Genomic DNA, 22,823 nt, shown 5'->3' with positions numbered 1-22,823 from the left:
CTCAAAGGACAAGAGAAACAGAGCTTTTTTTTTCAATTGGCGCTGTCATCCTGCAATTTGTTTCCGGTAAGTGAGCAGTAAACTGAAGGAGAAGGGCGTTCTTATCTTGCTGTCGATTTTGACTGGGAGATGGTAATCTTGGCACAGCCGCTCCCGAGTTGCCCATTACCCAAATGTTACAACTGCGGACGACCGTTAAAGAGGGCTCTTAAATAGGCCAACTTAAAATCAGTGCAAATCCAGGCTACAGGGGCATAGTTAAATCTGCAGAAAGGGGATGTCCACTGTTGAAAAGACAGCGCCTTTCCTTCTGCTGTCTCTGTGAAATAAACCCGCAGCGATCTGTGCCATGAGCTGTTGCTGGAGTTTATAATCTGACAATAAACTGCTCCCAAGGTGAACAATAACTCAAAGCGACGTCACCAACGGAACGGGACCAGGATGCGGTTTATGATTCCTCTCTGCAGGTGGTAAAATTTCGCGCAATGAAATATCAATTATGGTTCGGACCGCAAGTTATAAAGACGCATTGAAGCAAGGTGAGTCTTTGTGTGGTTTAACACAACCGTTGGGCAACAAGGTGTGGCGTTACATGCTGAATAGGGTGACGTTCAGGTTTATGAGCGTGTTATCAACTGAACAGTGCTCAGGGTGTGTTCACTTACTGATAGGGACAATAAAATTCAGATACTCGGATTCTCTGAAACCAGACCTAGGAGTTCTGCATCAGGTAGGAACATTGACTGTACTCGCAGTGTTATGGTGTTTTAATAAGCCTACTTGTAAAGGCAGTATTTTTAATAATTCTACCGTATCAATATCATCATAGAAAGGTTCATTCAATCAAAATGAGTCTTTGCGTTTTTCACTACAATTGTTGTGGAACAGGGTGTGGCGTTACGCGCTGAATAGGGTGAAGTTCAGGTTTCTAAGCGTGTTATCAACTGAACGTTGCTTAGGGTGTGTTCACTTACTGTTAGGGACAATAAAATTCAGATGCTCGGATTCGCTGAAAACAGACTCAGGAGTCCAGCACCAAGTAGGAGCAAGAACTGTACTGGGCTGTGTTATGGTATTTTAATAAGCCCCCTTGTCACGGCAAGTATTTCTTGCATTGCTACCATATCAATACTACCATTTGCTGCTGCTCTGTTGAAAGGAAAATAGAAGCAGAGTTTTTTTTTATTCCAATCGTTTAATTCCGCAAAACACTGAGACTTCAGAGGCAAGGGAGTAAATTGTTGTAGGCGGTGTCACTGTGATGGAACATAGTGAGGGGAAATGGTGGAACAGAACTGAGGCGTTGAAAGCCCTGTTAATTATTCAAAATTGCAGCAGCGCAAACCGACAAGTAAGAGACCCAGTGAATTTAATGTTTGGTGTTGTTTCCACATCGTTTTCTGACGAGCAACGGTACATCTATTTGTACAGTAAAGGACTTGTCGGGAAAATTCGCCAGCGGGAAATGATCACAATTTCATATGATTACTCCTGTGATGTTGTAACCGGTTTCCAGTAAGAGGAAAATAAACTGAAGGAGAAGGGTGTCCTTATCTTGCTGTCGACTTTGACCTGTTGTTATCTCTATGCAGCTATGCTTATCTCGTCACAGTTGCTGCCCAATCGGCCATTACTGTACTGGTCCAACCGCGGACAACTGTTAAAATTGGTTCTTTTTAAGCAGGCTGACCTTGAAATCATTGGGGCTCCAGTCAATTGGGACGTTTAAATCTGGACGAACGAAATGACCAGTCTTCAGAGAAAAAAAACTTCACAGGCATAATATTTCATCAGAGTTCACGGCTCCCTTCCGTCTGCTGTCAATTTCAAATAAACACACAGCGATCCTGGCCCTGAGCTGTCGTTTGAGTTGTTTAATAGGCATCCGTCAGTCTGGGGAGACGAGGATTTGTGCCTTGGAAGGTTTCCAGGGCGCAGGCCTGTGCAAGGTTGTATGGAAGTCTGGCAGCTGCCCATGCTGCAAATCTCCACTGTCCACGCCAGCGATGTTGTCCAAGGGAAGGTCACTAGGGCCGATACAGCTTGGCACCGGTGTCGTCGCAGAACAATATGTGGTTAAGTGCCTTGCTCAAGGACGCAACTCGCTGCCTTAGCTGAGGCTCGAACTAGCGACCTTCAGATCACTGGACGAACGCCTTAACCACCTGAGTTTGTAATCTCACAATAAACTGGTCCAAAAGCGACGACGCTGACAGAACCGGAACACTATGCGGGTTGTGCCTTCTCTCTGGAGCAGGTGACAATTTCTAGAGAAACGTAATCATTGCCAACAGCACTGATGAATTGATTCTGTCTCGGGCCACATGTTAGAAAGACTCATTCACACAAAACAAAACAAAACTGACTGGAACCTACCCTCGACTCTGCCTGTTCACGCCGATGCCTGTTGAGCCAAAACCATCTCACTCTGATTCAGTTCACTCTGACGATGGCCGTTGTATGTGGCGGTCTTTTTTTTTAAACCTTAGGCGTGCTACGTCACGTGCCTGCGCTGTCTAGCCTCTTTTCCCCGATCAGTTAAGAAAAAATAGTTTCTGTCCGAGATGTCTCTACATCTTCACTCTCCATCTCTTGCTTCGATTTAAAAACCGTTGATTTTTTTCTCCTTTTTAAACCTTTGGCGCGATACGTCACGCGCCTGCGCAGTCTAACCTCTTTTCCCCGATCAGTTAAATAATGGCTTCTCTTCGAGAAGACTTTAATTCTGCACTCTCCGACTCTTACTTCGATTTAAAAACTAGGATTTAAAAAGATGTTAAAAGTCAATAGAGCGGACATAACTGTTTCAGCTGGAGCATCTCTGTATCCAGGAAATAGAAATGAATAACGCAAAAGGATAAAAATAAGATAAAATTTAACAATCGCCCTGTCCAAGGGAGTGTACTCTGCGGCAATGATGCTCAAGTGCTGAACAATTCAGAACTAATTTTGGGCAGCGAATACCTAGAAGGTCCAAATACTATAAATTTAAGATCCTTTCATTTCCGTTTCTCAAAAGATCACGACTTATTCACCGATAATCACTGTTACTACCTTTTCAGAACACTGGATGTAGTACCTTCCCATTAGAGAGCAGAGCAGAAGTGACAGGGGATTCGATAGTTCGGGGGACAGATAGGAGTATCTGTGGATGAGATCGAGAATCCTGGATGGTCTGTTGCCTCCCTGGTGCCATGGTCCACGATATCTCAGATCGAGTTCTTAGTATTCGCAATAGGGAGGGTGAGCAGCCGGATGTCGTGGTCCATGTAGGGACCAATGACGTGGGTAGGAAGAGTGAGGATGTCCTGAAAGGTGAGTTTAAGGAGTTAGGCGACGTTAAATCCCAGGATTGCTACCAGTGCCACGTGCAGGCGGGTTTAGAAATAGTAAGATAGCGCAGATCAACACGTGTCTGAAGACATGGTGGAGGAGGGAGGGCTTCAGATTTGTAGATAATTAGGAGTTTTCCAGGGAAGGTGGGACCTGTTCCGGCGGGACAATTTACATCTGAACTGGAGGCGGACATAGCTTTTTGCAGGTCGGTTTGCTAGACAGGCTCCTGTGGATTTAAACTAGATACAAGGGGCGAGGGGAACCAGAACGTAGGAACAGATGTATAGAAGAAGGAAGAAAAAAGAAGACAGTAAAGTTGTTTGCACCGTTAGTGATAAAAGGAGAGTAAGAGTTGGAGAGTATCATAAATGCAACTATTTTAATGCTAGGAGAATTGTAAGAGAGGTGGATGACCTTCGAGCATGGATTGATACCTGGAAATATGATGTTGTAGCTATTAGTGAAACATGGCTGCAGGAGGGATGTGATTTGTAACTAAATGTTCCTGGGTTTCGTTGCTTCAAGTGTGATAGAATCGGAGGGACAAGAGGGGGAGGTGTTGCATTGCTTGTCCGAGAAAATATTACAGAGGCGGTCTGGCAGGATAGTTTAGAGGGCTCGTCTAGGGAGTCTATTTCTGGTGGAATTGAAGAATGGGAAAGCTGTTGTAACACTTATAGGGGTGTATTATTGATCACCTAATGGGGAGAGAGTATTGGAGGAGCATATCTGTATGGAGACAGCAGATATTTGTAGGAAACATGGGTTTGTGATTGTGGGTGATTTTAATTTTCCACAGATAGACTGGGAATCCCATTCTGTAAACGGGCTGGATGGTTTGGAGTTTGTAAAATGTGTGCAGGATTTTTTTTCAGTCATCACAATTCCATTCATTTCAATGTAATTATTTTGAAATTAAAATTAAAACAACTTGTTTTATGGGAAGGTTGTAATAGAGAAATTGAGGTCATTTAATGGTAAAACGTTGAGGGTACCGAATCTTTATGTTCCTGTCAGGTTGAAAGGAAAGGTTAAAAGTTTGAGAGAGCCGTGGTTTTCAAGTGATGTTGGAAACTTGGTTCGGAAAAAGAGGGGAGATCTACAATAAATATAGGCTGCATGGAGTAAATGAAGACCACGAGGAATAGAATGAATGTAAAAAAGAATCTTAAGAAAGAAATTAGAGAAGCTAAAAGAAGATTAGAGGTTGCTTTGGCAAATAAGGTGAAAATAAATCTAAAGGGTATCTGCAGTTATATTAATAGCAAAAGGATAGTGAGGGATAAAATTGGTCCCTTAGAGAATCAGAGGGGACAGCTATGTGTGGTGCCGAATGAGATGGGGGTGATTTTCAACAATTTATTTTCTTCGGTATTCACTAAGTAGAAGGATATTGAATTGTGTAACGTAAGGAAATCAAGTAGGGAAGTTATGGAAACTATGATGATTAAAGAAGAGGAAGTACTGGCACTTTTAAGGAGTATAAATGTGGTTAAGTCGCAGGGACATGACAGAATATTCCCTAGAACCTTGAGGGAAGTTACTCTAGAAATAGCATGGGCTCTGACAGAAATATTTCAAATGTTATTGGAAAGGAGGATTGGCGTATTGTTAATGATGTTGCATTGTTTAAAGAGGGTTATAAGAGTAAAAGTAGCAATTATACCCCTGTATGTTTGCCGTCAGTGGTGGGTAAATTAATGGAAAGTATTCTTAGAGATCGTATATATAATATGCTGCAGAGACAGGGTCTGATTAGGAACGGTCAACATGGAGTTGTGCGTGGAAGGTCATGTTGAAATATCTTATTGAATTTTTTGAAGAGCTTGCTATGAAAGTTGGCGAGGGTAAAGCAGTGGATGCTGTCTATATGGACTTCAGTAAGGCCTTTTACAAGGTTCCACATGGAAGGTTAGTTTGGAAGGTTCAATGGCTGGATGAGATATGCCAGCGAGTAATGGTGGATAACTGTTTGCCAGGTTGGAGGCCGGTGACTAGTGGTGTACCTCAGAAATCTGTATTGGTTACAAAGTTGTTTGTCATATACATTAATGATCTGGATGATGAGGTGGTAAATTGGATTAGTGAGTATGCAGATGATACCAAGATAGGTGGCGTTGTTGATAATGAAGTAGGTTTTCAAAGCTTGCACAGAAATTTAGGCCAGTTAGAAGAGTGGGCTGAAAGATGGCAGATGGAGTTTAATGCTGTTAAGTGTGAGGTGCTACGTTTTGGTAGGACTAATCAAAATAGGACGTACATGGTAACTGTTAGGGCATTGAAGAATGCATTAGAACAAAGTGATCTAGGAATAATAGTGTATAGTTCCCTGAAGGTGGAATCTCATGTGGATAGGGTGGTGAAGAAAGCTTTTGGTATGCTGGCCCTTATAAATCAGATCACTAATTATAGGAGTTGGGATGTAATATTGAAATTGTATAAGACACTTGTAAGGCCAAATTTTGAGTATTGTGTACAGTTCTGGTCACCAAATTATAGGAAAGATGTCAACAAAATAGAGAGAGTACGGAGAAGATTTACTAGAATGTTACTTAGATTTCAGCACTTAAGTTACAGGGAAAGGTTGAACAATTTAGGTCTTTATTCTTTGGAACGTAGAAGGTTGAGTGGGGGACTTGATAGAGGTATTTAAAATTATGAGGGGGATAGATGGAGTTGACGTCGATAGGCTTTTTCCATTGAGAGTCGGGGAGATTCAAACAAGGGGTCATGAGTTGAGAGTTCGGGCAAAAGTTTAGGGTTAACACGAGGGGGAACTTCTGTACTCAGGGTGGTAGCTGTGTGGAACCAGCTTCCAGTAGAACTGGTAGGGGCTGGTTCGATATTGTCATTCAAAGTAAAATTGGATATGTATATGAGCAGGAAAGGAATGGAGGGTTATTGGCTGTGTGCAGGTCAGTGGGATTGTTGAGAGTCAGCGTTCGGCACGGACTATAAGGGCCAAGATGACCTGTTTCCGTGCAGTAATTGTTATATTTTTTATTATAGTTGTGAGCAAGGATAAAATTTGGGTCAGATTGAGCAATTAATCGTTCAAAAGATTGGACAGCATCTTAGACAGCCCCAGTTCTGATACTGGCTCGTCCACAGTTTCTCTCTCCACACATCCAATCAGATGTACCGATTTTCCAGCACTTTAATTTCAATTTTATATTGAAAGCATCGTTTCTTATTCATTTACGGGATGTGGCCGTTGACAGCTCTGTCAGCCCACCTTTAGTTACCCTTGAGAATGTGGTGATGAGCTGCCATCTTGAACCGCTGCAGCCTCTGGTGTGTAGGGATACTTAAGGGCTGTTAAGGAGGGAATTTCATGATTCCGACCCAGCGACAATGCAGGAACGACGATATGTTACCAAGTCAGAATTGTGAATGACTTGGAGTTGATTTCCAACTATTGGTGTTAATCCTTTTATCCTGCTGGATATGTGGCGGCCGATTGTGCCGGGCAATATCTCATTGAAGAAAAAGATAATGATAACATGTGTTGAAATTTGCTGCTCCCCACAGTAACGCTGCAGCTTGTCACCGGCAGCACAGAGTCCGGGAAGAGCTGGTGCTTCAGCCATAATCCTGCGATGGGGACTTCGGAAATATGGAGCAGTCAGAGATCGGGATTTGGCTCATGCATGAACTGCTACAGATGGGGCTGGATGTTCCTCCTGGACATTGGTTGTGGCAAATTACTGACTACACCACTCGGTGTGAGACATTGTGCAAGGATACTGTGGTGGGTATGTGACGGATTCAGACATTTCCCTGTGAGGTTGGTCCAGGGCTATCACAGTTTTTGACTCAATTAAAGTGGACCCAGTGTTCATCCACCCAGGTTTACGATGTTCTGAGGGAATGCTGCACGTGTTCCGGGCTTGTGTTTTTTTTTCCCCGTGATTTCAAGATCTGCACCAAAAAACTGAAAATGTTTGGTCTTTTTAACGGAATATTCTGAAACTGAACTTTGCTCTTCTACTGACGGCTGTTCTTTATTTGCTGAGCGTTTCTTATAATTCCGGTTTCTTTTTGTCTCACCTTGGAAGAGTTTATGTTTCCTGGAAATGGACCTGCGCAAAGGCTCTCGCTTGTTTTTTGATAGTTAGTAGAGCTGCATAGAAATCATAGCTTATCACATTAAAATATCCGAATCACAAACACAAAATGCTGGAGGAGATCAGCTGGCTAGGCAGCGTCTATGGAAAAAGGGTACTGCCAACTTTTCTGGTTGAGACCCTTCATCGGGACTGGCCGAAACGCCGGATATACTCTTTTGGTCAGATGCTGCCTGACCTGCTGAGTTCATCTAGTGTTTTGCGTGTGTTGCTTGGATTTCCATTATCAGCAGATATTTCCATGTTTGAAATTATCCTGGTACCAATTTGCTTTCATTTTTTTTCTGGAAATGTGTTCAGTAAAGTGTATCGCAACAAGACTCACAAGAATGGGAATGAGAGGTTTTATGAATGAGGAGCATTTGATGGCTCTGGACCTGTGCGCAGTGGAGTTCAGAGGGACGGGGGGGATTGTGGTTGTGGAGGGCTGTATGGTTAAGTAAACCAACGGAATGCTGAAAATCCTGGTGATAGTGGACATGGAGAGATCAGTCTAGGATCTAACAGCACAGTCTAGGAATAAAGATGCTTTCCTTTAAAACTGAGATAAGAAAAAAAAACTCTGTCAAAGTTTGGCTATTCTGTGGAATTTGATGCCGCAGAGGATGGTGACGGCTGTTATTGGAATATATTTATGGAAGGCATAATATATTACTGATTGCTATGCAGCGTCAGATGTAATGAGAGGAAGACAGGAATGTGGCATTGGGAAGAAAACGAATCAGCCGTGATTGATGATGAAGCAGACCCGATGGAGCGAATCACTTCAGTCTGCTCCGATATATTATGTCGTACCGTGACAGAATGATGAGTCCTGCATATCCCGCATCAGGATTTGTGACGTGTGAGGGAATATTACAGATTTGTTCACTGAGATCCTTTTATTTGTCTTCAGCGTTTAAATTTCAGTGAGATTTGCTTTTGGAAGATTGAGCAGAACTATTTTGTTTTCCTTCGTATTGTTAATGTGCTTCATTATCTCCCTGGGTAATGTTAGACCTGCGGTGAGAGATTTATTGGAAGAAAAGTCCACAACTGTAAGCGAACCACGACTGAAAACGGGGGATCAGCGACAAGTGCGAACATCAACTGGAGAGACACCTGTGACTCAGAGTTTCCATTGGTTCAGTCAGGAGAATGTTCGGTGAGTCTCTTTTACTAGAAACACTGGCCCCTTAGACATTACATATGTGTACAAAGGAAGGTAGGGAATACGTGGAATGGACCGAATGTGCCCAGAAATACCAGTTATGCCTCTGTGTTACAATAAATATATGTGAGTTAGGCAAGGGTTTTTATAACAAACAACACTTTTATTAAACACTGAAAGCAAACACCCCAAAAGTAAACAAACACTTTCGTAACCGGAAATCAGCTGCTGTGCGGCAGCTTAACAGCTCTTAAAGCGATGCAGATCAAACAGTCCTGAAATCGATGCAGCTCAAACAGTTCTTAAAAGCGATATTGCCAAAAGTTCAAAATGCTCACAGGCCATTTAAAAGGAGAGACATTTTAAGGCGATTTAAATTCTCTTCAAAGTCGTTTCTCTTCAGTTTCCAAAGTCGAACTCTTCCCACGCAGAATTTTATGAAACTTAACGACTTAGAGGCACTGACCTTTCCTTTATCACACTGTCCTCAATCTTCTGCTATCCCGCAGAGATTAACACGAGAACAGTCAACGAAATCCTTCCGAATGAGGATCACACAAGGTCGAACTCATTTCACCGTCGAAAATCGATTCTCCTCGATCTTTAACTCCCGAAATCCGATCTTCACTCTCCACTAGCAGTATTGTAAAGAAACTGCTGGCAACGACATTTTAAACTTTAGGCATTAGATCAAACTTCATCTTTCAACTAAACTGCGTCATAACATTAAATCACGCAGTGGCATGAAGTCAACATGGCAAATCCAGCCACGAACTGCCCCACCCCACAGTGAGGGGTCCTCCTGTTATACCCTGTAAAAAAAACCTGTCACATGATTTCTACTGGCGGGAAAATGACGTCACTCCACCATCACAAGAACATTACATCAAGTCCAGTATAGCTTCAACCCCAGTAACGTGACAAGTGTACCACTGTCACGTGTCACGAGTACGTAACATCTGTCTGACCCAATTGTAATTACTCCAGTCCTGGTGATGTGCTTTCAGAAGCCCAGCTCTTTAAAGTCACTCACATTCCCTCAGTGTTTGCTCATTTGAAGGTCTTGCATCATCTGAAGTAGCTTTTGGTCAGTTTCATGTTTCGTTATAGTCATCTAAAATACGTTGTCAATTTCCTCCCTTGATAAGAAGCCCACTTGTGTCGTGCTGTAATGATTGTATAAATGTAGAATTACCATGAACGGCAGCAACATGCCAGTGATCCCTCTGACTCTTGCAATCTGCAATGATATACTTACCCTCGAATATATTGTCGTGTAGACCTCTGCTGAGGACGGACCTTTTTTTAAAGATGTCCCAATACTGCATTTTATTCAGTCCTCACTAGCAAATGGCAACTCATAATTTACATTTACGTACATTGGCCTCGTCAAGTGCTTTTCTACTAATTACAATGTCAGAACCTGTGAACGTGACATTAAGCAGAGGTGGAAATTCAAAGTTATTTTCACGTGCACGTTGCACATTGGACTTCAGCAAATCCTTTGACAAGGTGTCACATGACAGCTTGGTCTCGATAATCAGGTCTCATGCTGTCTGGAGAGAGCAGCTTGAATGTATTCAAAATTAGCAGCAAGGTTGCAAGCAAAGAGTGTTTTCGGAAGTTTCTTCTCGCAGAAGAGGCGAGTATTTAGTGGTTTGCCACAAGGCTACAAGTTGGGACCTTTGATATTCGTTATTTTATAGCAATGATTTGGATGCGATTGCACAAGGCTTACTTGACAGGTGAGTTCGCAGAATGCACAAAATTTGTAGTTGCTGTTCACAGAGAAAATTATCGTAGCATATAGGGGATGTAAATGGACGGGGGGTGGTAAAGAGAATTCAAAACCAACCCGAGCAGCAATGGATTCATGCAGATGTTGGGGATTATCTGGAGGAAACAGCCAGAGGAAGTGGATGAGGCAGGCGCAGTCGCATAATTCAAAAAAGCAGCTGGGATGTGTAGATGGTGTGAAAAGGCCAGAAGGGAAATGGACCCATCACAGGAAATTTTGACCATCTCGGTGGGCAGGGTGGTTGGCATTGTCTCGTTGGGCTGAACGCTCTGAATTTGGACTCTATTGCTCTGTGACATTGTCAGTAGGTACGCCAGCTATCAGTGGACAGACACACAAATATGATGTGTAAGTGGATATTAACAGGGAATGTTTGGTCCCCAAGCCAACTGCTATTCTGATAGAGGGGATGGAAAGTCTGTCATATTTGCAAAGTAGTCGTGCTCTCTCTGACTCACTGTCTGCATGTTGTGTAATTTAGAACATCACCAGCAGGCGGATCTGTCCTGCACCGCGACCGAAGTGTAAACAAGACGACAATCAACAATCGTCTGTCAGAATCAGAATGGACAAAGGTATGATCACTGTGATCTTTGAATTAAACTTTTTTTCGCGTTGGTACTCAGTAGTTCAGATGAAGAAACTGACACTGATGTTAACAGGACATAGCAAAGTTTCATCAAGCAGTGTCATTTATCCCACTGGTAAAGCGGCCTTGAGTGATTGATGAACCTAACAGTTCCAGTAGAGGGACCTGATACCGGTAATGGTCGATTGACTCCACTCACCATGCAAAACATCACTCGAGTGAAATAAGCAGAGATTCCGGAATCTGGTGGTCATGAGTGAAACACAGACAGGAGTGCGACAGCGGTCTTGTGGTTTATGTAAATGTTCAGGGTCAGGGTTCGTTTCACCTCCAAACAGGCCCTGCTATATCGCCAACTTTTATTTCTAAAACTCAACGCCAGATGATAGGAAAACTTACTGGATTTCACTGATTGTGTGATAACACAGCATTTCAGGGCTTGGAAAGAAAACTATCAAAACCCCCGGGTTTTTTATTGGCTGCCGGGCAAAGGATTCATTGGGCAAAGGAGAAGAGGGGTGTTTCCGAAATCTGCTTTCTGTAGCGGGGCGGAGATCATTGCCAGTGTTTCGAATGGCTGAGGATCAGGAGGCAGCTCATTGTAGATACATTTGTGGTCTGCATCGGAGTTTTAATACCCCAGTGAATGTCTGGGCTGTGGAGAAATGGTGAACGTGAGTTTCTAAACATTTCCCTCTTGAGTTGATCCTCTACCTGAATTTAACTTCCCAGGATCTCTGCTGGGACACCCCGTATAACCAATGACCAAATATGTCTGTCACCTGTAGACATTGTGATTGTGCTCAAATCTATGATTCCAGGTGGAATAAAAATATGTTAACGACTGGAAACGGGTCTTTCTGCCCATCTAATCCATGCTGATCTAGATGTCTGAGTTTGCCTCTTTTTCCTGCAGTTTTCCCAAATTTCTCTTGTAAGCAATTATCATTTTTCCTGCCCGTTGCTCTCATTTTTGTAATTTTATTTGTGTTTGTATCCTCCTCCGGCTGCACGTAATTTATACCCACCAGCTACCGCGTGAAAAAAAAATGTCCCTTTGGTCCCTTTTAAATATCTGCCCACAAGTCTCAGACTTCCCTACCCTGGGGAAAATAACGTGTCCATCTACCCTGTCTATGCCCCGGATTGTTTTGACAGACAGACTTACTTTATAGATCACGAGGGAAAGTGGGTTTCGTTACAGTCGCACCAACCAAGAACAGTGCGGAAATATAGCAATATAAAACTATAAATAATTAAATAATAAAAGGTACATTTTGCCAAGTGCAAAAGTCCAGGACCAGCCTATTGGCTCAGGGTGTCTGACACTCCGAGGGAGGAGTTGGAAAGTTTGATGGCCACAGGCAGGAATGACTTCCTATGACGCTCTGTTTGCATCTCGGTGGAATGAGTCTTTGGCTGAATGTAATCCTGTGCCTAATCAGTATATTACGGAGTGGATGGGTGTCATTGTCCAAGATGGCATTCAACTTGGACAGCATCCTCTTTTCAGACACCACCATCCGAGAGTCGAGTTCCACCCCCACAACATCACTGGCCTTACGAATGAGTGTCTTGATTCTGTTAGTGTCTGCTACACTCAGCCTGCAGCCTCAGCACACAACAGCAAACTTGATAGCAGTGGCCACCACAGCCTCGTAGAACATCCTCAGCATCGTCCCGCAGATGCCAAAGGACCTCAGAATCCTCAGGAAGTAGAGACGGCTCCGACCCTTCTTGTATACAACCCCAGTGTTCTTTGACCAGTCCAGTTTATTGTCAATTCGTATCCCAGGTATTTGTATTCCTCCACCATTATCATATACGTGCGTTAAGTTCACAGTTCACGCTTCCGAGCTCCAGCGCAAACTGTCCCAGGCGAACCATATAACAGAAAGAACAACACTCCAGTCCAGTACCAGAGTGGTCATTCTCCCAGTGCACTCTTTCCAGCGTAATCACGTCCATCCTAAAGCGAGACTTTGCCAATGATCGGCACAGTTGTTACAGTTGTTTCATGTTACATAAGAAGGGAACCAGGGGAGCGGTCAGCATAGATCTCTAGGTAATGGTCAGTCTGCGACCCAGGGGACCGAACGATGTGCGTCTCAAGGGAATCGTTAGTCTGGACCAAGGGGACTGGACATCGCGTTACAAAGCGATTGGAGAATGTATGCTCCAGCAGACTGGACCATGTGTAATCCCGTGGCTGGTCCGTGTGTGACACAGACTACTGGACAATTAGTGACCCAGGGAGATTTTTGCTTGTGGAAGAGAATCGCAGTGATACTTCCCAGTATCACCGGACACCATTGCATTAAGATCCCGTGGTCATCCGTGTGTTCAACCGCTGTGAATTCAGTGATCAGTATTACTATGTCTATCCTGTTATTTTACTGAGAGTGAATGCGTCCAGTCACAGGCTATTGGGATGGTCAACTGGCAGGATGTACGGTTCACATTCACCAGCACAGTTCCACTCCAAATCTGGTCAGCCAGAGTCTCTGCTCCATTGCAGTCTGAATCAGTTTTGCTCAGATCTAAATCATACTCGTCTAACCTGCAATTTATCAATTACTTCAGGTGGGAAATTAAATTGGGTACAGAACATACGCAAGAGGTTTTTAACAGGCAAATCATCGAGGGAAGATGATCGGAACACGGGAAGCATGGTATCAAAGCAGGGTCAGATTGAGAGCAATGTCCCAAAGGAATGCGGTTCGGCCGCAGCGGAAATGGAACAAATTCAGCCCAGTGACAGTGGCGTCAGAGACACTGATCGGGACTCTGAAACCGGCATAATTGAAGTGACTGCCGCTCAGCTTGGAAGATCATTGAATATGGAATTGTCAAGTGCCCAACAAGGAGCAGGTGAGTGAAATATGAGGTTGCTGGGTTCGCAGAATGTGGCAGAGATGTGGGGGGGGGGGGGGGGGGTTGGGGGTGTGTGGTAAATGCGATCCCTTGTTGGAGGTTTGGGCAGAGAGGGGAAATTTGTGGGTGAGGTACATGTGGTGTAGTGGGCAGCTGCTACCGCACTACAGGAAATGTACTACCTGCTGTAAGGATTTCCAGGATGTGCATTGGAGGAAATGAAGCTGTCCGTATGAGGAGTGTATTTAAGAGATGTGAATTATGGGAAATATATTCACCAGGATGGAGGGAGTATCTCTGGGAAGCGAATATTATCGACAGTCCCAACATTTATTGCCCATCCAAAATTGAAATGGGAGACTGGGTCGGATGGGGGCTGGACTGGTATGTATTAATGTGGTCCTTTTGGTAACGTAATACCCAGAACATTGTTGGGTAGGTTTTAAGTGTTGGGGATTGGGAATAGATTCTTTTGTGAAACGGTGACAGGAGTGCGACAGCGATCTTGTCGTTAATGTAAATGTTTAGTGTCAGGGTCCGTTTCACCTCCAAACAGGCCCTGATATGTATGACATCGCCAACTTTTATTTCTAAAACTCAACGCCAGATGATAGGAACACTTACTGGATTTCACTGATTGTGTGATAACACAGCATTTCAGGGCTTGGAAAGAAAACTATCAAAACCCCCGAGTTTTTTATTGGCTGCCGGGCAAAGGATTCATTGGGCAAAGGAGAAGAGGGGTGTTTCCGAAATCTGCTTTCTGTAGCGGAGCTGAGATCATTGCCAGTGTTTCGAATGGCAGAGGATCAGGAGGCAGCTCATTGTAGATACATTTGTGGTCTGCATCGGAGTTTTAATACCCCAGTGAATGTCTCGGCTGTGGAGAAATGGTGAACGTGAGTTTCTAAATATTAAACCTATTGAGTTGACCCTCATCCTGAAATTACATTCCCAGGATCTCTGCTGGGAAACCCGGTATAACCAATGACCAAATATCTCTCACCTGTAGACATTGTGACTGTGCTCAAATCTGTGATTCCAGTTGGAATAAAAAATGTTACCGACTGGAAAAGGGTCCTTCTGCGCATCTAATCCATGCTGATCTAGATGCCTGAGCTTGTCTCGTTTTCCTGCAGTTTTCCCAAATTTCCCTTGTAAACAACTCTCATTTTTGTAATTTTATTTGTGTTTGCTGCCTCCTCCGGTTGGACGTAATTTAAACCCATCAGCCACCGCGTGAAAAAAAAATGTCCCTTTGGTCTCTTTTAAATATCTGTCCTCAAGTCTCAGACTTCCCTACCCTGGGAAGAAGAACGTGGCCATCTACCCTATCTATGCCCCGGATTGTATTGACAGACAGACAGACATACGTTATTGTTCCCGCGTGAAATTAGGTTTCGTTACAGTCGCACCAACCAAGAATAGTGTGGAAATATTGCATTTCAAAATTATAAATAATTAAATAATAACGGGTAAATTATGCCAAGTGGAAATCTCCAGGACCAGCCTATTGGCACAGGGTGTCTGACACTCCTAGGGAGGAGTTGGAAAGTTTGATGGCCACCGGCAGGAATGACTTCCTATGACGCTCTGTGTTGCATCTCGGTGGAATAAGTCTCTGGTTGAAATGGGAGTTGGGTCGGATGGGGGCTGGACTGGTATGTATTAATGTGGTCCTTTTGGTAACGTAATACCTAGAACATTGTTGGGTAGGAGTTTGGGAATAGGTGCTTTTTTGTGTCTACAGGCGAGTTCAAGACTCGGTTTTTTTTTGTTGAGTTGAGTGAGAGCGGTGGAAACGAGCGATATTTAAGTTCAAGCCTAAATTTTCCTTTTTATATTCACAGAGCCAGAGTTTACAATCTCCGACCTCCTGGCAGAGGGGGGCGAGTATCGACTGTACCAACTGACAAAGTTCTACAGGGACAGACTCAAACAAGCAATTGAAGAAAAGGTTGAAAGACTCAGTTGGATGTTGACAAAGGAGGGACATTTCAGTAGAGAAGAAAATGAAGTAAGTGTAGTTTGTGTACTTTCAGAGAACTGCTGGGAATAGTGACGAAAATTAATCTTCTTCAAGTTCTACGAGGTCTGCATGACAATGGAGACTTTCATCTCTCACCTGTCTCTCTCTGGCGTCAGTTGTTCACGTGGGGAGCACTGGGAACTACAGGTTCAGCGTCACCTTCTCCTCTCACACCTGCTGTATTTATCAGTGTACCGGACCTCAGTCAGACCTTTGTCTTCAGTAGATCTGTTTCGGCTGTTCAGGTGGGGAGCACTGGGAACTGTAGGTTCAGAGTCACCTTCTCCTCTCACACCTGCTGTATTTATCAGTGTACCGGACCTCAGTCAGACCTTTGTCTTCAGTAGATCTGTTTCAGCTGTTCAGGTGGGTAGCACTGGGAACTGCAGGTTCAGAGTCACCTTCTCCTCTCACACCTGCTGTATTTATCAGTGTACCGGACCTCAGTCAGACCTTTGTCTTCAGTAGATCTGTTTCAGCTGTTCAGGTGGGGAGCACTGGGAACTGCAGGTTCAGAGTCACCTTCTCCTCTCACACCTGCTGTATTTATCAGTGTATCGGACCTCAGTCAGACCTTTGTCTTCAGTAGATCTGTTTCAGCTGTTCAGGTGGGGAGCACTGGGAACTGCAGGTTCAGAGTCACCTTCTCCTCTCACACCTGCTGTATTTATCAGTGTACCGGACCTCAGTCAGACCTTTGTCTTCAGTAGATCTGTTTCAGCTGTTCAGGTGGGGAGCACTGGGAACTGCAGGTTCAGAGTCACCTTCTCCTCTCACACCTGCTGTATTTATCAGTGTACCATACCTCAGTCAGACCTTTGTCTTCAGTAGATCTGTTTCAGCTGTTCAGGTGGGGAGCACTGGGAACTGCAGGTTCAGAGTCACCTTCTCCTCTCACACCTGCTGTATTTATCAGTGTACCGGACCTCAGTCAGACCTTTGTCTTCAGTAGATCTGTTTCAGCTGTTCAGGTGGGAAGCACTGGGAACTGTAGGTTCAGAGTCACCTTCTCCTCTCACACCTGCTGTATTTATCAGTGTACCGGACCTCAGTCAGACCTTTGTCTTCAGTAGATCTGTTTCAGCTGTTCAGGTGGGGAGCACTGGAAACTGCAGGTTCCGAGTCACCTTCTCCTCTCACACCTGCTGTATTTATCAGTGTACCGGACCTCAGTCAGACCTTTGTCTTCAGTAGATCTGTTTCAGCTGTTCAGGTGGGGAGCACTGGAAACTGCAGGTTCCGAGTCACCTTCTCCTCTCACACCTGCTGTATTTATCAGTGTACCGGACCTCAGTCAGACCTTTGTCTTCAGTAGATCTGTTTCGGCTGTTCAGGTGGGGAGCACTGGGAACTGTAGGTTCAGAGTCACCTTCTCCTCTCACACCTGCTGTATTTATCAGTGTACCGGACCTCAGTCAGACCTTTGTCTTCAGTAGATCTGTTTCAGCTGTTCAGGTGGGGAGCACTGGGAACTGTAGGTTCAGAGTCACCTTCTCCTCTCACACCTGCTGTATTTATCAGTGTACCGGACCTCAGTCAGACCTTTGTCTTCAGTAGATCTGTTTCAGCTGTTCAGGTGGGTAGCACTGGGAACTGCAGGTTCAGAGTCACCTTCTCCTCTCACACCTGCTGTATTTATCAGTGTACCGGACCTCAGTCAGACCTTTGTCTTCAGTAGATCTGTTTCAGCTGTTCAGGTGGGGAGCACTGGGAACTGCAGGTTCAGAGTCACCTTCTCCTCTCACACCTGCTGTATTTATCAGTGTACCGGACCTCAGTCAGACCTTTGTCTTCAGTAGATCTGTTTCAGCTGTTCAGGTGGGGAGCACTGGGAACTGCAGGTTCAGAGTCACCTTCTCCTCTCACACCTGCTGTATTTATCAGTGTACCGGACCTCAGTCAGACCTTTGTCTTCAGTAGATCTGTTTCAGCTGTTCAGGTGGGGAGCACTGGGAACTGCAGGTTCAGAGTCACCTTCTCCTCTCACACCTGCTGTATTTATCAGTGTACCGGACCTCAGTCAGACCTTTGTCTTCAGTAGATCTGTTTCAGTTGTTCAGGTGGGGAGCACTGGGAACTGCAGGTTCAGAGTCACCTTCTCCTCTCACACCTGCTGTATTTATCAGTGTACCGGACCTCAGTCAGACCTTTGTCTTCAGTAGATCTGTTTCAGCTGTTCAGGTGGGAAGCACTGGGAACTGTAGGTTCAGAGTCACCTTCTCCTCTCACACCTGCTGTATTTATCAGTGTACCGGACCTCAGTCAGACCTTTGTCTTCAGTAGATCTGTTTCAGCTGTTCAGGTGGGGAGCACTGGAAACTGCAGGTTCCGAGTCACCTTCTCCTCTCACACCTGCTGTATTTATCAGTGTACCGGACCTCAGTCAGACCTTTGTCTTCAGTAGATCTGTTTCAGCTGTTCAGGTGGGGAGCACTGGGAACTGCAGGTTCAGAGTCACCTTCTCCTCTCACACCTGCTGTATTTATCAGTGTACCGGACCTCAGTCAGACCTTTGTCTTCAGTAGATCTGTTTCAGCTGTTCAGGTGGGGAGCACTGGGAACTGCAGGTTCAGAGTCACCTTCTCCTCTCACACCTGCTGTATTTATCAGTGTACCGGACCTCAGTCAGACCTTTGTCTTCAGTAGATCTGTTTCAGCTGTTCAGGTGGGTAGCACTGGGAACTGCAGGTTCAGAGTCACCTTCTCCTCTCACAACTGCTGTGTTTATCTGTGTGAAATTAGAGCAGTGGCTGCATACCTGGACTTTGAACAGTCTGAAACTAATTTCAAATCTCGTCTGAACCGTCGGGCAAATTCACCTCATCTCATTAATCCATAAACTGTCAGATTGCAAATTGGGCCAACCAGCTTCACTGCCGTACTTGACGGATAGAAACCTGCAAACCACATCTGGTCTTGGCTCCGTGAGTTCCATGCCGGACTACTTAAATTACTTATTCCCATTGACCTGCACCGGGACCTGGCGCTCTATACGTTTATCATTCATGTATCTATCCAGACTTCTCGTAACTGCTTGTACTGCTTGTGCTTGTAGTTAGTTTCACACTCGCAGCACCCTCTGAGTCAACAAGTTTCACCTTTCTACCCCTTGAAATTTATCCTATCAACACCCCATGCAATTCTGCATATTTCCATCAAATCTCTCCTCAGTCTCCCACGTTGTCTCTCTGACGGTGCTGTCTGAAAATAGGATGCTGTCCAAGTTGCAGGAAGTCATTCCTGCCTGTGGCCATCACACTTTACAACTCCTCCCCCGGAGTGTCAGACACTCTGAGCCAATAGGCTGGTCCTGGACTTATTTCCACTTGGCATAATTTACTTACTTTCATTTATTTATTTCTGGTTTTATTTTGTTGTATTTCTTCACTATTCTTGGTCGGTGCAACTGTAACGAAACCCAATTTCCCTCGGGATCAATAAAGTATGTTTCTGTGTCAGTCTGTCTGTCAATGAATAAAGTCCTGACCTGTTCACTCTTCTCTTAGAACTTAAGTCTTCCAGTCCCGGCAACATCCTTGCCAAGTCAAGTCAAGTCAAATTTACTTATAAAGCACATTTAAAAACAACCTATTTTGACCAAAGTGCTGTACAGACCATAACAGGTAGCTAAAATCACAAATACAAGAAACACAGATATAAATAACAAGGCACACAGATCACAGGTAGAATATAAACAACACAGGAGCCTAGACACAGGCCAACAATCAGCCACATCAGGAAGATTCAAACGCCAGTGAATAAAGGTAAGTTTTAAGCCTGGAATTAAAGGTGTCAATGGCGGGAGCAGATCTGATAGGGAGGGAAATGTTGCGCCACTGTCTAGGGGCTGCAACAGCAAAGACGCGGTCACCCCCGACCTTAAATTTAGATCGCGGGACAGCCACGAGTCCCACGTCAGCCGAGCTGAGGAACCTGGAAGTAGAATAAGGGGTTAGAAAGTCTGCGTAATAAGTACTCTTTCAAATTTATTACCATCTGTTCTGTAGGTAGGTGAGCAGAACTGCACATAATATCCAAATTAGGCCTCACCAACGTCTTATACAACATCATATCCCATCTACTGTACACGATATTTTCATTTATGAAGGTTAATACGCTAAAAAACCTTCTTTCAGATCCGCAAAGTGCACATTTGCAGCCACTTTGAAGGACTCGTAGACCTGTATTCCCCGATCACTTTGTTCCACCACACACGTTCAGTGCCCTACCAGTCGCTGTGCAAGATCTACCCTGCGTGGTCCTTCCAAAATGCAACATCTTGCACTTGTCTGCATTAAATTGCATCGGCCCCTTTTAAGCCTAATATTCAGTTGGTACAGATCTCACGGCAAGCTGTTGTAATCTTCCTCTTTTGTACACAGCACCTTCCCAATGTTGGTGGCATCTGCAAATTTATTGATCCAGTTAACAATAATTTCATCCAGATTGTTGATATAGATGACAAACAACAACGGGAACAGCACCGATCCCCGAGACACTGCACGAGTTACAGGCGCCAATCAGAAATGCAACACTCTATGGCCACACTCTGGATTCTTCCAAAAAGCTAGTGTCTAATCCAGTTTGCTACCATATCTCGAATGCTGAGCAACTGAATCTTCTTTGCCGACTTCCTATGCGGGATCTTGACAAATGCCGTGCCGAAGTCCATGTAGATAATATCCATAATCTTGCCTTCATCAACTTTCCTGGTAACTTCCACGAAAATCTCTAACATTGGTTAGAGGTGAAAGATCACGCACAAAGCTGATATCTCATGACCACAAACATCAATATTTTGACCTAAAAGGGAAGAAGAAAACACAACATAAAATAAATCTGCTGACTGGCTGATATCTCATGATCGCAAAAGTCGACAGGTTGTCCTAAAAAGGAAGAAGATCAATAGGTTATCCAGAAAGGGAAGGGCGAAAAGGAAAAGTAAATCTGTTAACTTGCTGAATATCTAATATCTATTTTCTCTGATCAGGGGACTAAAATCGTTCACAATATGCAACTGCGGTTTCGCAAGTTTTGTTCTTACATTCTTCTCCACTCGAAATGAATGCCAGCATTGATATTGCCTTTTCTAACACCGACACAAATTGCAAAGAATCCTGCACTAGGTTTCCCGAGACTCTTTACAACTCTGATTTCTGAATTTTCTCCCAGATTCAAAAACAGTCTACGTCTTCATTATTTCTGCCAAAGTGTATGGCCATGCACCTCCCTATACTACATTCCAATTGCCTCTGCTATGTCGATTTATCATCGGTCAATGTCCTCCCGCGAAATCCCTGCTTCCTTAACACTTCCTGTCCTTCCCCATATCATCGTAACGCGTGCAATTTTAGTAATAAAACCTTCAAATCATTAATATAACGGGAAAAATACTGTCCCAAAACCAACCACTGCAGAACACCGCTGGTCACCGAAATCCAACAAGAAAAGAAGCCCCGTTTGTTCCCATTCTGTGCTTCCTGACTGTCAGACAAAATCTGTCTGGAAATCCTCTATCCATGGATCTCCAGAAAGCATGGATCCTCTATCCATGCTAGTGTATTTCTTGTTCCACTGTCGGCCCTTGTCTTGTTAAACTGCGTCATGTGAGGCACCTGGTCAAAGGTCCTCGGGAAGTCCAAGTGAACAACTCGCACTGACACTCCGTTGTCGATCCAGCATGCTATTCCCTCATGGATTTTGGCATTTTTTATCATGTTCGTCCAAATACCCCGAAACCTTATCCTCAATTCTCGACTGCTGACACCTTCCCAAACGATGATCAGACTAATTGGCCTATAATTTAAAATAAAACCCCCCTCCTCTTCCCGTAGTGTCCGTTCCCTCCGCGACTGCCTGGTCCACAAGTCCCTCCCACAGATCTCCCACCTGGTACTCATCCCTGCAAGCGTAAGTGCTATACACGTCCCTACACCTCCTCTTTTACCACCATTTAGGGCGCAAAACAGTCGTTCCAGGTGAGACAACACTTTATTTGTGACGCTGTTAGGGTCTTCTATTGCATCCCGTGCTCCTGGTGTGGCCTCCTCAACATCGGCGAGACCCTACGCAGATTGAGGGACCGCTTCGTCCGCCACAACAGACAGGATCTTCCGCTTGCCACCCATTTAAACTCTGCTTCACATTCCCATTCAGATATGTCCATACCTGGCCTCCTTTACTGCCATGATGAGGCCAAACTCAGGTTGGAGGAGCAACACCTCATATACCGTCTGGGTAGTCACCAGCCAATTGGCATGAATATTGAATTCTCCAACTTCTGGTAATTCCCTCTGTTACGTACCCGTGACACGTGACAGTGGAAGGATCCTCATTCGGAAGGATTTCGTTGACTGTTCTCGTGTTAATCTCCGCTGGGATAGCGGGAGATTGAGGACAGAGTGTGGAAGAAGAGGTTGGTGCCATTAAACCGTTATATTTCATAAAATTCTTCGTGGGAAAGTTCGACGCCGGGGATCGAAGGACAACGACGTGGAAGAGAATTTAAATCGCCTTAAAAAGTCTCTCCTTTTAAATTGACTGTGAGCTTTTGAACTTTCGGCATACCGCTTTAAAGAACTGTTTTTTTTTTCCAATACCGCTTTAAGAACTGTTTGAACTGCAACGCTATTAAGAACTGTGAATCTGCCGCACAGCAGCTGATTACCGGTTACGCTAGTGTTTGTTTACTTTTGGAGGGTTTGTTTTCAGTGTTTAATAAACGTGTTATTTGTTCTATAAACCCTTGCATAACACATATATATTTATTGTTGCCTGAATACGTAACACCTCCATCTCAGTTTCACTCTGCCTCCTCCTCCAGCTGCCTATCACCTCTCTCATGATTCTGCCTTCTTCTACTACCCATTGTGCTTTCCCCTTATATTCCTTCTTCAACTTCCCTGCCTATCCCCTCCCTG

The 22,823-nt window shown here is 44.4% G+C and overlaps 1 protein-coding gene across 2 annotated transcripts in view; it reads left to right on the top strand.

Annotated features, from left to right (window-relative positions):
• The window catches only part of LOC140719919 (uncharacterized), a 40,309-nt gene that overhangs the window by 14,216 nt on the left and 3,270 nt on the right, over window positions 1-22,823 (top strand). The window contains exons 2-5 of one of the 2 annotated variants that reach the window (XM_073034844.1): window positions 8,461-8,607; window positions 10,893-10,986; window positions 13,584-13,871; window positions 15,725-15,891. In XM_073034844.1, the coding sequence (XP_072890945.1) occupies window positions 10,977-10,986; window positions 13,584-13,871; window positions 15,725-15,891 (465 nt within the window). In that variant the 5' untranslated portion in view covers window positions 8,461-8,607; window positions 10,893-10,976. The remainder of the gene's footprint in view (window positions 1-8,460; window positions 8,608-10,892; window positions 10,987-13,583; window positions 13,872-15,724; window positions 15,892-22,823) is intronic. The other variant, XM_073034845.1, reaches the window with a different exon arrangement.

Source organism: Hemitrygon akajei, unplaced genomic scaffold (assembly GCF_048418815.1).
Source record: "Hemitrygon akajei unplaced genomic scaffold, sHemAka1.3 Scf000033, whole genome shotgun sequence".
Taxonomy (NCBI): domain Eukaryota; kingdom Metazoa; phylum Chordata; class Chondrichthyes; order Myliobatiformes; family Dasyatidae; genus Hemitrygon; species Hemitrygon akajei.
Note: the sequence above shows the minus strand (reverse complement) of the source record. Positions and strands in the feature narration are given on the sequence as shown.